The sequence below is a fragment of the Amphiura filiformis genome, chromosome 14, assembly GCF_039555335.1.
Source record: "Amphiura filiformis chromosome 14, Afil_fr2py, whole genome shotgun sequence".
In the NCBI taxonomy this organism is placed as follows: Eukaryota; Metazoa; Echinodermata; class Ophiuroidea; order Amphilepidida; family Amphiuridae; genus Amphiura; species Amphiura filiformis.
In genome coordinates, this window is record NC_092641.1 from 34,425,847 (window position 1) to 34,440,647 (window position 14,801).

Consider the following 14,801-nt stretch of genomic DNA (forward strand, 5'->3'; position numbering starts at 1 on the left):
TTAATAGTATGTAAATGTTTATTTGCGTTTCTTGTTGCCTTAATTAAAAAATTAAAACGAAAATCGTAAATGAATCATTAATTCATGTTACTGAGTTGTATCAACATGTAGCTAAATATTGCCATTACTTGATTATTGCTGTATGCTAATTGTGCGCGAAAAAACAAGTGTGCGAGCGAAGCATGTGAAAATGAGCAAGATTAATGTGGTAAAACTTGGTTAATTTTGGACTCAAACAGCTGGCGAAAGGGAATAAGTATGTCGCAGATGTTGGTCAATTTGTTAATAAACATCAAAAAAAGTAACTAACCCCCTTAAATAACGGCCAGAATTTATTTTTGCGCAATTTGACACCTCATTTGATACAGTAACCCAGAAAACAATAAAACACCGGTCAATTTAATGTACGTAGTGAGGTCCAGATTTGAAAGTTGCACTTACAACAATACAAAAACACTCAGATATCATGGATATCATTACACAGATTTCCTTCCATTATACTGAATACAAATCAATATAATTTAATGCAACTTTCAAATCTTGGGCTGCATTGATTTAAATGTACGCTGTGACGTCAATATTTAGTCAATTGATACAAATGAGATGTCAAAATATGCAGAAGTAAATTCTGCTTCCAACGCATTTTACAGATTTGTAATACAACCGTTTTTGAATAATGGCCATTAATTAAGGGGGGTTAGTTACTTTTTTTGAGACGTTTATGTAGTATAGTTATACTTTCCCCTTGACCGAAGGTGCACACGATGCCGGGCTCGGGGACGGTCGTATACCGACGACCTATGATGTACCGACGTATCGCGACGGTCCATGCCCCATGGCAATGCTACTGACCATATACATACACTTTTTGCAGGTCAGCCGGCAGGTGACACTCAGCCCCCGTGGCCGGTCTGTCCAGCCAACTACGTAGCACCTATCGACGACGATGGATCAAATTACATTACAGTGGACTTTCCTCGAGCAGTTGCCACCGACAACATTGGGATAGCCGGCCCAATTGAGTACAGCATTCCACCAGGAAGTTTCTTCCCAATCGGTACAACAGTGGTTACTGCGACAGCCACTGATCTTGCGGGGAACAGCGCGATGTGTGTGTTTGCTGTTACTGTCAACGGTAAGTTACACAACAATAAGCCCATAGAAAATCGCGACATTTCATAGTTCGACAGCGCTAAAAGGGTAATGTGGGACCACTTGTTTACTTGGGCTTTGCTGGGGAGGGAAAGTATTATTTTCCTGCATCCCCTAGAATATGGTATACAAGTGCTATAAATCTGAATTAATGGCTAGTCCGAAGGTTCGCTAGTCCAAAACTAGGGTTCGATAGTTCTAAGGTTCGTTAATCCGAAAAATAGGTTGTTTAGTCCGAAAAAATAACAAAGTTGCCGAAAATTAAAAATAAGGCGCCTATTTACCAGTTCAATAATAAAATAACTTTCGGTATTGCACGAGCCCCGACGGGCGGAGTGCATTAGACGCATCAACATCAGCTATCATTGGTTTACATGTACAGCCATCTTCCCTAATAAAAGTGGCACAATTGTGATTTTACCCTTTCGTTGTTAACTAAACATATCTCGAGATTAAAACAAGCAAATTGAACAGAACAAACGGCATTTGAGAGCTAAGACTACGTCCTTGACGTTGATGTAAGCATCATGTCACAACGGTATTTCCTAATTCAAAGAGGGCTCTTTTCACTTGCACAACTTTGTTTTTGAGAAAAAAGGATGCTAACATCACAAAATACCCCTTTAAATAAATAGCAACATATACACAGACCAATACCAATAATTGTGTTCATGAAAATCTCCAAGAATAACACATTATGTTATGACCCACATCTTGGTGATAATATGTACTCTCATTGCATCTACACCTAATGCAAATGATAAAACATTATAAAACATCCAAATGGGTGAAACTTGCAAGTTGGTACAGAATAATCATAATGACATCATCTGTATTAATTGTTGCCGCTTTGTTTTCGGAACAGCCATTGTAAACTACACGCAGAAAAAAGTTATTTTAACTTGAAACACTGAAACTTTGAGTTTTGAGTTATTTGAGCTGTTGTGAAGTTTCGGGTTTCAACGAGTTCATATGGTTTCCATTCAAACTATTGAACGTTAGAAAAACTCCACTATCAGGATATTCACACGTTTCCTTTTTAATTTGTTTTATTCTTATTCAGTTGAGGGACGTCGAGTGCCTACCGTGTCTGGTTGCAATTCAGACAGTTCTCAATTGACAGTCGACCGACATACTGTCATTCCACCTGGTCAAGTTACTGCGCGGTTGAACTGGGTTGAACCAAGAAGCAGTCCTGCAGGAATACCAGGCACAATTGCAACACGCAATGGTCTACGAAGCGGTTCCCAGTTCCCAACTGGTCTCACTGAAATCATTTATGTATTTGGAAGCCCTGGAGCTGAAGCGACATGCACCTATCGCGTTTTTGTCTTGGGTATGTAAAGATATACTGGGCTAGTGCAATAATTACGAGCCCCTCGGGGAGGAAAATATCCAGTAGGCGTACCAAAAATTGTTTGCCCTCCTCTCGACCTGCCAAAAATTGCTTAAATGGTCTAGAATTCTAGATATATGATGCGAGCGTTAGCAGGAAATTTGAATATTTGAACGTTCTGTACTGTTTCCCTTTTTAGAGCGTGTTATTTAAAAGGTGCGCCGTAAATGTGTGCCAAAATCCCTCGGCCTGCCAAAAAATCGTATCCCTCCCAATTTGACCCTCCCCCAGGGCTGATAATTTCTACACAGCCCCTAGAGCTTTAAAAAAACTTTTTGGTCACCTGTACTACGATAAATAAACATTGCCCGCAGTGCCACATGTGAGTTTGGTTACCGATCCATGGTCTTATTAGGTTTTTCTCCGGGTGCTCCGGTTTTCCTCCTGCATCTAAAATCGGACCTCTTCCCATATCCCTGTCCCGTCATATCCAGATGGCATCCCTTGAATTTAGTAGCCTCTGAGCACTATTAGGCTTAGCTTGGTTTCGGCCGAATGTTATATAAAAAAAATACAGACAAAGCAGACATTTGCAGATTTATAAGGGGGTGCGTCACCCCCACCGCACCCCTGCTCTCCCCTGGTGCTGGGCCTGACATCACCCCTCCCCAATCCTGACAGCTTCGGCAATCCAGGCACGTATTTATAGTGCTGTTGTCTAAGTAATAGTTTACATGCTTTTCATTATCTTTACAGAAAGCGATCAACAACCCTGCCAGAGCAATCCCTGCACTAACGGCATGATGTGTTTCCAAATCGGTGTCAATTACCTATGTAACGGTAATCATCATCATCATCATTATTATTAGGCCACATAAAATTTTAAAAAATCGTTTCACGTCCCCACCTTTTGGAAAAGTGAGAGGGAGGGAGGTTTTCAGCATCTGCTCGGAAAATGATGAGGCCCTTTTATTATTATTTAAAATTATGAGTTATTAGAATTAGAGTTCTACAAAAACACTAGTTTATTAGCATTAACATTTTACTAAAGTATAATATCAAAATTGGAGAAAAAAATATGGACTGATCCCAGAAAGTGAGGAGGGAGGTGGACGTGAAACGAATTATTATTTTTTATTTGGCCTTATTATTATTATTATTATTACTATTATTATTATTATTATTATTATTATTATTATTATTATTATTATTATAAAGACATGGTAACCAGCTTAAACACCTTGCTGGCAACTTCTCTGTCCACAACTACTAACTAACTCAGCTGCTCTGTCTGCATTCGGCAAAAAGAAAGGAGGCCAAAGCAACGATTGGTATCCAGTGTATGCAAACCACTCATAAAGGCCAATCGCATGGCACTGAAAGACCATACAGATTCTCCATCGGACAAGTCACAGAAGGCCTTGCAAACAACTAGAAAGGATGTCCAAAAGATGGCCAGACAATGCACAAACGAGTATTGGCTAGACCTTAGTGCCAAGATCCAGCAAGCTTCTGATTCCGGGAACATTAAAGGAATGTAGGATGGCATCAAGAAAGCAGTTGGCCCGACCGTACGCAAAACAGCCCCTCTATGAAGTCAACATCAGGTGACATAATCACAGATAAGACGAAACAGATGGAGAGATGGGTAGCACATTACTCAGAGCTGTACTCTAGGGAGAACATAGTTCACCAGTCCGCCCTTGACGCTATCGAACGTCTCCCAGTGATGCCCCACCTGGATTATCTTCCAACCATCGAAGAATTGGACAAAGCATTAGACAAGTTACCACCAGGCAAGGCCCAAGGAAAGGACTGTATACCTGCAGAAGTCATCAAATGTGGAAAGGCCACTTTATTGGAACTATTCCACAAGCTTCTTTGTCAATGCTGGGAAGAGGGGAGTGTGCCACAAGATATGAGAGATGCTACATCGTCACAATCTACAAGAACAAAGGAGACCGACGTGACTGCAACAACTACCGGGGCATCTCATTGCTTAGCATAGTCGGGAAGCCGTTTGCTCGCATACAAAAGCTGGCCGACAGAATATATCCAGAGTCACAGTGCGGGTTCCGCTCCAACATGTCCAAGAGATCAACAATTGACATGATTTTTTCGCTACGGCAACTGCAAGAAAAATGCAGAGAGCTGCAACAACCCCTTTATCCGGCATTCATTGATTTGACTAAAGCGTTTGATCTTGTTAGGACGGAAATCTGAGAAAAAGATGTCTTTTGCACAAACAAATCATATACGTATTTAGGGACTGTGGATTTAATAAGAAGGTATACATCATGCAGTTATTGTTAACTACATGTATGCACAAAACACAGGGGCATTCATAATAGGTAATAGAACCCTACTGGTAGCGCTGTATTGTAACTATAGGGGATGAGCTAGTTAGCATCATATAAAAAAAAGTATAAAAGCTATGATTTTAGTACTTTCTCTATGTTTCAATTACTTATTCTTGTCCAAATATCTGAATCTTCAACCCGGTACAGGCTTTAATAACGGGGGAACATACCTTTTTATTAAAAAGAAATCCTACCATCTATTCAAACTCGCCGTGTTATTCCAATGCACATTTTGCTTCACCGGGCAGCCATTGCTTGGTCGTATTTGGAAGGTTGGTGTCATAAAACCGTCATAGGTACAAATTTAGTACTTTCTGTCAATCAAGTATGGCTTATTCTCTACATGTCAATCTTTAAATAATTGGCATAGTCCTTATAATAACGGTGGTTCGCCTTGATGAGTAAATGACAGCAAACAGCTGCAAACCAGTGAAAAATACCCCAAAACTCTGTCAGTGGAGCTCCGCTCGTACATGTTAATAGCGTCATTATCGAATGGATTAGTCGTCCGTAGCGGACAATTCGGTTGCTCATTGGATTGATATTATCAGGTGCTAATAAATTGGACAATAGATTACTATATAATGGTTTAGTACTGCATCGCCTTAATCTTCAATGAGCGGGTTTATGGCTGGAAAGGTCACGGTGAATTTGCCGTGGACGTAGTCCATATTTCTGGCTAAAAACTAGTATCCTACAATTTTATTTAATATATAAATTGTCGTGCAAGTTCCAAAAAACTTGTTTAGGGTAGGTAATTACACATGATACCCCCAATCAATGACCAGTGACCCTATGGCAATAAGATAACATGCACAATTTGTGAGTTTGACAATATTTCAATATTGAAATCTTTATTGAAATTTGCTCAATTGTTTATGCAGTGTGTATGCGTATGTTTTGCAAAACAAGTATTTATTCAATATCAATTACATTTTTTTGCAGACCAAGGCAGAAAGAAGCGTGACACAGAGGGTAAGTAACAGACCAATACAAAGGTTATACTATTTGCAATGATTGTAGGGTGTGTTAAAATAAAATTTTTTACACAAATCAACTATTTCCACTTTTTGCCCTTTTCTCATCATCTAACAACAGATAAACCACATTGCGGCCCCTACTGTGATTTGCTGGGTGGAATATGTGCTGATACGAATGACTTGGGCGACACCTTTGAACCTGCATGCTTCTATCCTGCCTCTGCATTCACTGAAGATAGTAAGAATATTGTCTCTTTCTGAACTTAATTTCTTAGTTATGAAATGACGTCGATTCAATGTTGACTCGTCCATCATCAACAGCTATCAACCTGATTCTAACCCATGCGCCGTTTAAACAATGCGATTCCCATGTTATCCTTGTAAAGACAGGCTAAAATAGTACAAAATGTTGCACCAAATGGCGTCATTTGCACTTCAAATTTCAAAAATTCAATAGCTTCCGAGTGGCGCTTTGCAGTTTTCTTTTATTTCATGTGGCGCTTCAACAAATCTATTTGAGGAAGCCTGTTAACCTGATTTGAAATGTGGTTCAATCATGTCCATCTTCAATATGTTCAAGCCAACACCAACACTACACCAAGTTGCATTTGGTCGATATCAGGTTGAAAATCGATGTCGACTGGATGTCGATTCTTTACGTTGACGCCAAATCCGATCGTTATTTCAACCGTTGATTCAACGTTGAACTATCAACCTGTGCCCACAGGGACTGTGCCGATATAAATATGACTAGTTTTAATACAATCCCCTTTAAGTATTTGCTGGCTCAACTTTCCCCCGCGACTGGCTCAACTTACCCCACCGTTGGGGTAAGTTGAGCCAATTTGCAAATGATTTTTGGCGTCTCACTGTGCGAAAGTGCAAAATATTGATTACAATTTTGTGGTATCATGACCAAGTAAACATACATATGTTTCATTTGTAACACTGCATTTGGGTCCTGCTTTATTTATTTGAGTGTAGTGAAAGTAAATGTAAAAAGTGGCTCAACTTACCCCACTCTCCCCTATATAGGTAATAGAGAGTTTGCGAAATGCGGTTCAAAAGCACAAACTTCAACGTCTAGAGGATTATAGAGGTCATAGTATTATGTGACGTGTCATGTCAAAAGGAGACACTTTTGGGCAGGATCGTAAAATGAGAAATAGCCAAAAATCTGCCCGGGGGTGATTTTTTCACAATTTCGGTTTGTTGCGAATTTGTGATGTTATTAATGTTAAAAATATTGTCTGACAGTTTCAGACCCGAATATAACTGACATCTTGTATTTTTTGAGACATTTTCAAGGTAATTCCTACTCTCAACATTGTCAATAATATTTTTAAAGGCCGATATCTCAATTTCCAATTTTATAATACCATAACTTACGAACTCAGTATCTTCGCTTAGGAATGTCCGATTACATTGGGGTAAGGGGCATTGTGGAGCAAAATATCGCTATATTTAAGATATATAAAAACCTCAAAATTGATAACCTGCCCAGACTCCTAAGTCTACTCCTAAGTCACGGCCCCTTGCCCCTAACACCTTGCCCCCCTCTGAAAGACTGGTCAACCAGTCCACTAGCTCACTTAATGATCCCATATGGCAGCTCACACCGGCAAGAGAAAATGCTTTGTTTATTTATTTATCATGTTTAGGCAATAGAAACAAATTAGTTCGATTTCGATCGACCATCGATGCTTGGTCGATCCTTATTATTTAAGAAATCAATTTATTGATTATTGTTAATTGTGATAACGTATGAATCTTAGTACTGTACCAATATAAATTCAGCATTAATTCTAATTAATTACTTGTTTTACTTCATTATAGTCTAGGAGTTAAATCTCATATAACGGGCCTTAATTAATTATTGAGTTCAACACCCATGTCAACCAATGTTTAATACCATGAGGTGTTAGTATAGACCCTCTAGATCAAATTGTAGTTACTTCCGGTTTTGACATCTCAACATGTCTTCTCACATCGCTCTGAGTTTTTGGTTGTTTTTACCTGATTTCTGATCAGATTTGCCAGCACAGCAGGTCATAGTTATCCATTCTTATTGCAAGGAATTATGTGGTCGTTCCTTGCTGGAATTTTGAGTCTTCCTTTTGCGCACCACTACCGATGAAATCTGGACTGACTTGGGGTGAGTTCGATCCAATATGGCGGTTTCCCGCCGCAGATGGTGTATGCCGAGATCAAGAACTAGTATACACATTGCCATTGCTGTTGTTGCTTCATGTGTTAATTTGCTGCTTATCCTGCTTCTGCTTAGCGGAGATATCCAAGAAAATCCTGACCCAGTTAAATGTCCTTGTGGCTTATGTGATAAACCTGTTGCAAATAACCACAGAGGGCTTGAATGTGATGAGTGTATACAATGGTACCACATCAAATGTGGAGGGGTGTCAAGTAAGCTTTACAAAGAGTTTACATGCAAACAACAGGGATTTACTTGGATCTGTCCACACTATGCCTTACCAAGCTTCAGCAGTAGTTTTTATGATGATTTGTCAATGCTTGCATCAGAAAATTCTTTCAGTGCTTTTTCTGATTCTGACTGTGATAGTTTGGATGACCATAGTTCAGCACCCAAAACCTCTAGCCCGGCAGCGGCTGCATCTACAGCACGTAGTGTATATAGTGACAGAAGTAATAATAAGACTAACCGTAAACAAATATAAACATAAACTCAAAATCATGACAGTGAATTGTGATGGATTGAAGGGAAAGAAGAAACAGCATGAATTGGCTTCCTTAATTGACATGGAACAACCTGACATAGTGTTGGGTACAGAATCTCATCTCCCTAGTACAATCAATAGCTCTGAGGTGTTCCTTGATACATTTAAGGTTCAGCGTAAAGACCGGGATATGTATGGAGGAGGCGTATTCATTGCCTACAAGGCTGACATAGTTGCCAGTGAAGTGAAAGGGGTAGGTGAAAAGTGTGAATTAACTATGATCAAGGTCACAACTGGAAGATCGCCAGTCTATATTGGTAGCTTCTACCGGACCCCTGGGAGTGATTCTAGTAGCATACAAGAGTTGCATGGTGATCTTGAAAAGTTGTTTTGTGGGAAAACCGTTCCAAGAGTGATCATCATGGGTGATTTTAATCTTCCTTCAATTGATTGGAAAACCGTTACAGTGAATCCATCACCACAGTACGGCAAGCCAGTGAATGATAGTATGATCAATCGTGTTAGCAACCTCTACCTAGACCAACTTAATCTTGAGCCTACAAGGAGAGATAACGTGTTAGACCTAGTTCTCACAAATGCACCTGACACCTTTAGTAACATGAGTGTCATCCCAGGAATGAGTGACCATGAGGCGGTAATTGCTGACTGTAACATTAACATCAAGATAAACAAAAAGAAACCAAGAACTGTTTATCTACACAACAAGGCTGATAATGAGGGCCTGAAAGAAGACCTCGGCTCTTTTGCTGACAATTTTTGTGACACATGGAAACTGCGTTCAGCATCTTCAAATTGGAATCATTTCAAATCCCAAATCAAAGACATCATGGATAGAAATGTTCCAACCTGACGTCTGAAAGGTGGATGGAATCTACCGTGGATGACACCAGGTATCCGGCGCTTGATGAAACGAAGAAAACGGAGGTACAAGACATACAAGAAGTTCAAAACACAGAAGAATTGGGACAAGTATACCATGCTTCAGAAACAAATCAAACGCAAGCTTGATGAGTCGCATACAAACTACATCAATGGTATGTTTGATAATGAAGAAGAGGGCCCCAAGAAACTGTGGAAGTATGTTAAGTCCCTGAAGAGAGATGGAATGGGGATATCACCCTTAGTCTCTGGGAAGCAAGTTGTGACCTCATCCAAAGAGAAAGCTGAAATCTTAGCCAAGCAATACAGTTCTGTCTTCACCAATGAAGATGTCAGTTCCTTGCCATCAAAAGGCACCAGCTCCTTTCCAGCAATGTCAGACATCCAAGTCTCCACAGCAGGGGTAGAGAAACTGCTTGCTTCACTCAATCCTAGGAAAGCTACTGGGCCAGACCAGATACCAACCAAGATTTTGAAGGACCATGCTGCTATCGTAGCTCCTGTCCTGCAGATCATCTCCCGGGGATCATCTACCAACAATCACTTGACACAGGAGACATCCCAGATGATTGGAAACAGGCAAATGTGACGGCAGTGTTCAAGAAAGGAGATAGAAGCCAACCTTCCAATTATAGACCTGTCTCTCTGACCAGTATTGCGTGCAAGGTGTTGGAACACATCATCTCAAGTACCATCAGAGCTCACCTGGACAAACATCATATCCTGAACGAATTCCAACATGGGTTCCGGAAACATCATAGCTGCGAGACAACTTTTAGCGACTTTGGAGGATCTTGCCAGCGGTATTGATCAGAAACAACAGATCGACTGCCTCATACTTGATTTCTCCAAAGCGTTTGATGTAGTAGCCCATAGGAGACTTCTTTACAAATTAAGATGGTATGGTATCAAAGGAACAACCCACACCTGGATTGAAACTGGCTGACCAACCATTACCAGGCCGTAGTTGTTGATGGGGAAAGTTCGTCCAATGCGTTTGTGTGTTCTGGAGTCCCTCAAGGCACCGTGTTAGGTCCACTCCTCTTCATCTTGTTCATTAACGACATTGTTGACAATATATCATCCTCCATCAGACTATTTGCCGACGATTGCCTGTTATATCGCCAGATACAATCCGAGAGTGATGCTGCACTACTGCAAGAGGATTTGAACACCTTGACAAATTGGTCCCTAGACTGGCAGATGAAATTCAACCCTGCCAAGTGCTCTCTACTCCGGATCACCAAAAAGCGTTCCAGCATCAAGTCAATTTACAACATGATGGGAGCTGACCTTCAACAAGTTGAGAACCACCCATATCTTGGTGTCGAGCTTACATCTAATCTGGACTGGGGACTACACATAAAGAACATAGCAGGCAAAGCTCAGCGATCACTCAACTTCTTACAGCGTAACCTCTACAAGTGTCCTGAGCAGATCAAACAACAAGCCTACTTCTCCATAGTTAGACCAGTTCTGGAATACTCAGGCACCATCTGGGATCCATACTACCAGAAGCACATTTCAACCCTTGAGGCAGTCCAGCGGAAGGCAGCTCGCTTTGTGAAGAGGAATTACCAGCGTACAGCCAGTGTAACCCAGATGCTTCAGGAGTTGAAATGGCCTTCACTTCAGGACAGAAGAACCATCTCACGTCTCACAATGCTCCACAAGATCAACTCACAGTTCCAGGGAAGTTCCAACCAGTGAACACAGACAGGCCAGTTACTCGCAGCCATAGACCTGACCAATTCATCAACTATCCAGCCAGAACAGAGCTCTACAAGAACAGCTTCTACCCACGGACCATCAGGCAGTGGAGTCTACTCCCAGCCAGTGTCATCACTCAATCAACATCAGCCAAATCCTTCAACACAAATGCATGGAAGTACATGAACGACCACAAGGCACAGCTGTACATGGGCAGGCCAGCCGGACGTTCCACCTCTGCAAGCATCTAAACTTCACTCAAGTCACTGTATATTTGCGCACCCCTTTTTATTGGTTATCTGCACCCTCAGTTGTTTTGTGTGTAAGAAGTTGAGATGTAACCGGAAGTCTGGATATCTATACCGCCTGGTCCTGTCCAGTATTACCTTAGAAGTAGAAGTAGAAGTGTAAGGTACGTATTTCGCTAGAGGTCACGAAAGGGCACACATACGAAAATACTTCGATCTTGTTGAAAGATATATCAAATTACTCGTCTGATGACAATGATTAAAAATATATAGTTTGTGATATCTACGACCTATCGTTATTGAGTTATCCTACAAAAACCTCATTTTAAGGCAAAATTACATGTTTTGGGTTGTACAAGAGTCAAAATTTCAACTTACTCCGATTTGGGCAAAAATGGTGGCAAATTGTTCATCTTGATTATAAGAATCAAGAAACGGTATAGAACTTAGCTTCTAAGCAGTTTACTTTACTATGGCCACTCAATGGCCTTTGACTTTGTTTGCACTCTATCTCAGTAAATGAACACAGTAGATAGGCACAACTATTCTTTTTCTGATTCTATTCAGCTACACAAACAATTTGCTACCATTTTTTACCCTAATTAGAGCAAGTTGAAATTTTGTTCCATGTACAACCGAAACGTGTCATATAGCCTAAAAATGAGGTTTTTAGGATAATACTAAACACCCGATGGTAACAAAGATTGGTTGACATGGGAGGCTCATGGGTGTTGAACTCAACCAATTTTCAAAACCTTTTTGCTCCTAGACTATAAAAAATAAACATCGAAGCAGCATCGACGGTCGATCCAAAGATCGAACAAATTTGTTTCTGGTGCCTTAATACATGCAAGTGCCACTGATTAGAGCCTTGGTAGCTCAATCAGTGCGAAGTACAATTTAACACATACAACAAATACTTGGTCTGATCAAATATTGTAATATTTATTGCTCGACACGTTTTGGAAAATGGACAAGACACAAGCCAGGTATACGTGCTTATCAGAGACGCGACAGGACACACATAATGATCTATTCCATAAAATAAGTGCACACCCCCTCTAGAGGAGTAACTTTTCAATAAGAGAAATGTCTGGATTTCCAAGTTTGCTTTTTGAAAACGATTGGAATTCCAGTTGCCCATGTTACTTAAAAGTTTTGAAATGCAATTAAACGAATGAAAAATCATGGAATTGTCCAAAATGAACTCTCAAATTGAGGATTTCCGATTTTGAACTATTTTTCACCTTTGGACACTTTAAAACTCTGGATTTCCAACAATCACGACTGGACAAAAAGGCCGGAAATCCAAACTCCTCTATAGGGGGTGTGCATCTATTTTCTGGATAGCCCAATGTACTAATTAAGGGAAATGTGGGGCAGTGGTGGGGATTATAAGCTGGGATTACATATGAATTAACCGGTTGATAGTCATAGGGATGGTTCACGCTCCTACAATGGGATAGTGGGGGCATGTAATGTCTACAGGGACCCCCGGGGGTCTGGGTATGTATTAAATCATAGATTCTTAAATGTGTTTAAGAGTCTATGATTAAATATAATTGCACTATGTGAATATAGGCTTAGAATGTATTACGAACGATTTGAAACGATCCAATAAATGTATAGACTGGAATGTAGAAAGCAAAGTCCAATAAGAATATTTTGTATTGCTTTGGCGGAGATGTATAATAAAGAGCTGTAAAGGTGTGGGGGCATTCCATTTTGGTAGGAGTCTGTAGAAAATGCTTTCTCCAAATTTTGGTTAAAGAGCTCATTTCATTTGAGAGTTGTATTCAAAGTGGAACATGGTCCTGAACTGGTGGTCTTCGCAACTGCTGGAGAGCCTAACCGCCGCACATACTCGTTCCACCTTTACATGTCAGTGACCCCCCTGGTATGTTTCTCATGGTTTTTTAGACATGTTGCAATCTATTCTGCATGATAAGGGATAGCAACAAACACGCAACATTAAAGCAGTTTTGCTTGCTGCAGGCCTTAAATTAACTAAGTTCAGATGGTAATATATCATTGAAATGTACTTATGAATAAATATCATCAAATTTATTTCAATTATTTTTCTTACTATCGATTTAATAGAGCACCATGAGCATAGTGACCCAGGCAGCGGTGAAGTGATGATAGAACACCATGAGCATAGTGAACCAGGCAGCGGTGAAGTGGACTATTCCCAGTCCTACTACGGATACCTATTTCTCTATATCTTGCTGACCATTATATGCCTTGTTGTGTGCATACAATCCTTTGTTGTATGCCGCCTTGTCACCAAACGTATTGGCGGCAAATTCAAATCTGAAAAGGCTGTTGATGAGAAGGATTTCTATTAGGCCAACATGCAGGTTTGTCTCTGGTCTGAAGGAATATTAAAAATCCAATTCATTTCAATTTATTTAAATTGTTTATTTCCAAGTCCCACAAGTGGTACTTTGAACACCGATCAGGAGCAGCCGATGGATACCACAGGTTTTATGTTTGTGAAATTTAATTTCATATTCAATATTTCATTTTTGAAATCATGTTTTCTAAAAAATTACAGTTTCAGGAAATTCCAATGCGCAGGGTTTTGGCAATAAGCACGTCAGACCAAAGACAAACTATATATATTTTTACTTGACCTTAGATATAATTATAAAAATGCTTGGAAGATTCTTCCAGTATAAATAAAAGTATAGAGCATAATACGGCACGATTTAGGGTAAAAAAAAATCGGACATCTTTTGTGAAAAAAATATCATTATTTCCTTACCATCGACAAATTGAATTGCAACATGTGACTATCCACCACAAAAGGGCACATTGAGGTAAGAAAATAAATCCTTACCTCTTTTCCCTACCTGACATAATCATTTTTGTTCAAGGTAAGAAAATATTCCTTACCTCTTTTCCTTACCGGACAAAATTATTTTACGTGCGAGGTAAGGAAAAATCCTTACCTGCCAAAAAATATTGAGGTAAGAAAATAAATCCTTACCTCCTTTCCCTACCTGACATAATCATTTTTGTTCAAGGTAAGAAAATAAATCCTTACCTCTTTTCCTTACCTGACAAAATTGTTTTTGTTTGTTCAAGGTAAGGAAATAAATCCTTACCCCTTTTCCTTACATTACAAAATCATTTTTATTCGAGGTAAGAAAATAAATCCTTACCTCTTTTCTTTACCTGACAATATAATTTTATGTGCGAGGTAATGAAAAAATGGAGCGCAATGATGGTAAGGAGGCCAGGTAAGGAACCAAATCCTTACCTGTAACTTTTGACCCTAAATCGTGCCATAGCTGATTGCTATAATTAAAATAAACGTTTTTGTTTCGCATAAAAGCAAATAAAAGATAGAATTGTAATTAGTGTACTACAGTGCAACAGAGCATTTATGCCCGAAATTTTCAACCAATAGATTCCAA

General features: G+C 39.8%; 1 protein-coding gene across 3 annotated transcripts in view; it reads left to right on the forward strand.

Moving 5' to 3' along the window:
• The window catches only part of LOC140170012 (uncharacterized), a 49,548-nt gene extending 35,474 nt beyond the window's left edge, over positions 1-14,074 (forward strand). For all 3 annotated transcript variants that reach the window (XM_072193322.1, XM_072193324.1, XM_072193323.1), the window contains 6 exons: positions 875-1,135; positions 2,216-2,488; positions 3,245-3,328; positions 5,794-5,823; positions 5,947-6,066; positions 13,480-14,074. In XM_072193322.1, the coding sequence (XP_072049423.1) occupies positions 875-1,135; positions 2,216-2,488; positions 3,245-3,328; positions 5,794-5,823; positions 5,947-6,066; positions 13,480-13,727 (1,016 nt within the window). In that variant the 3' untranslated portion in view covers positions 13,728-14,074. The remainder of the gene's footprint in view (positions 1-874; positions 1,136-2,215; positions 2,489-3,244; positions 3,329-5,793; positions 5,824-5,946; positions 6,067-13,479) is intronic.
• The last annotated feature ends 727 nt before the right edge of the window (positions 14,075-14,801 follow it).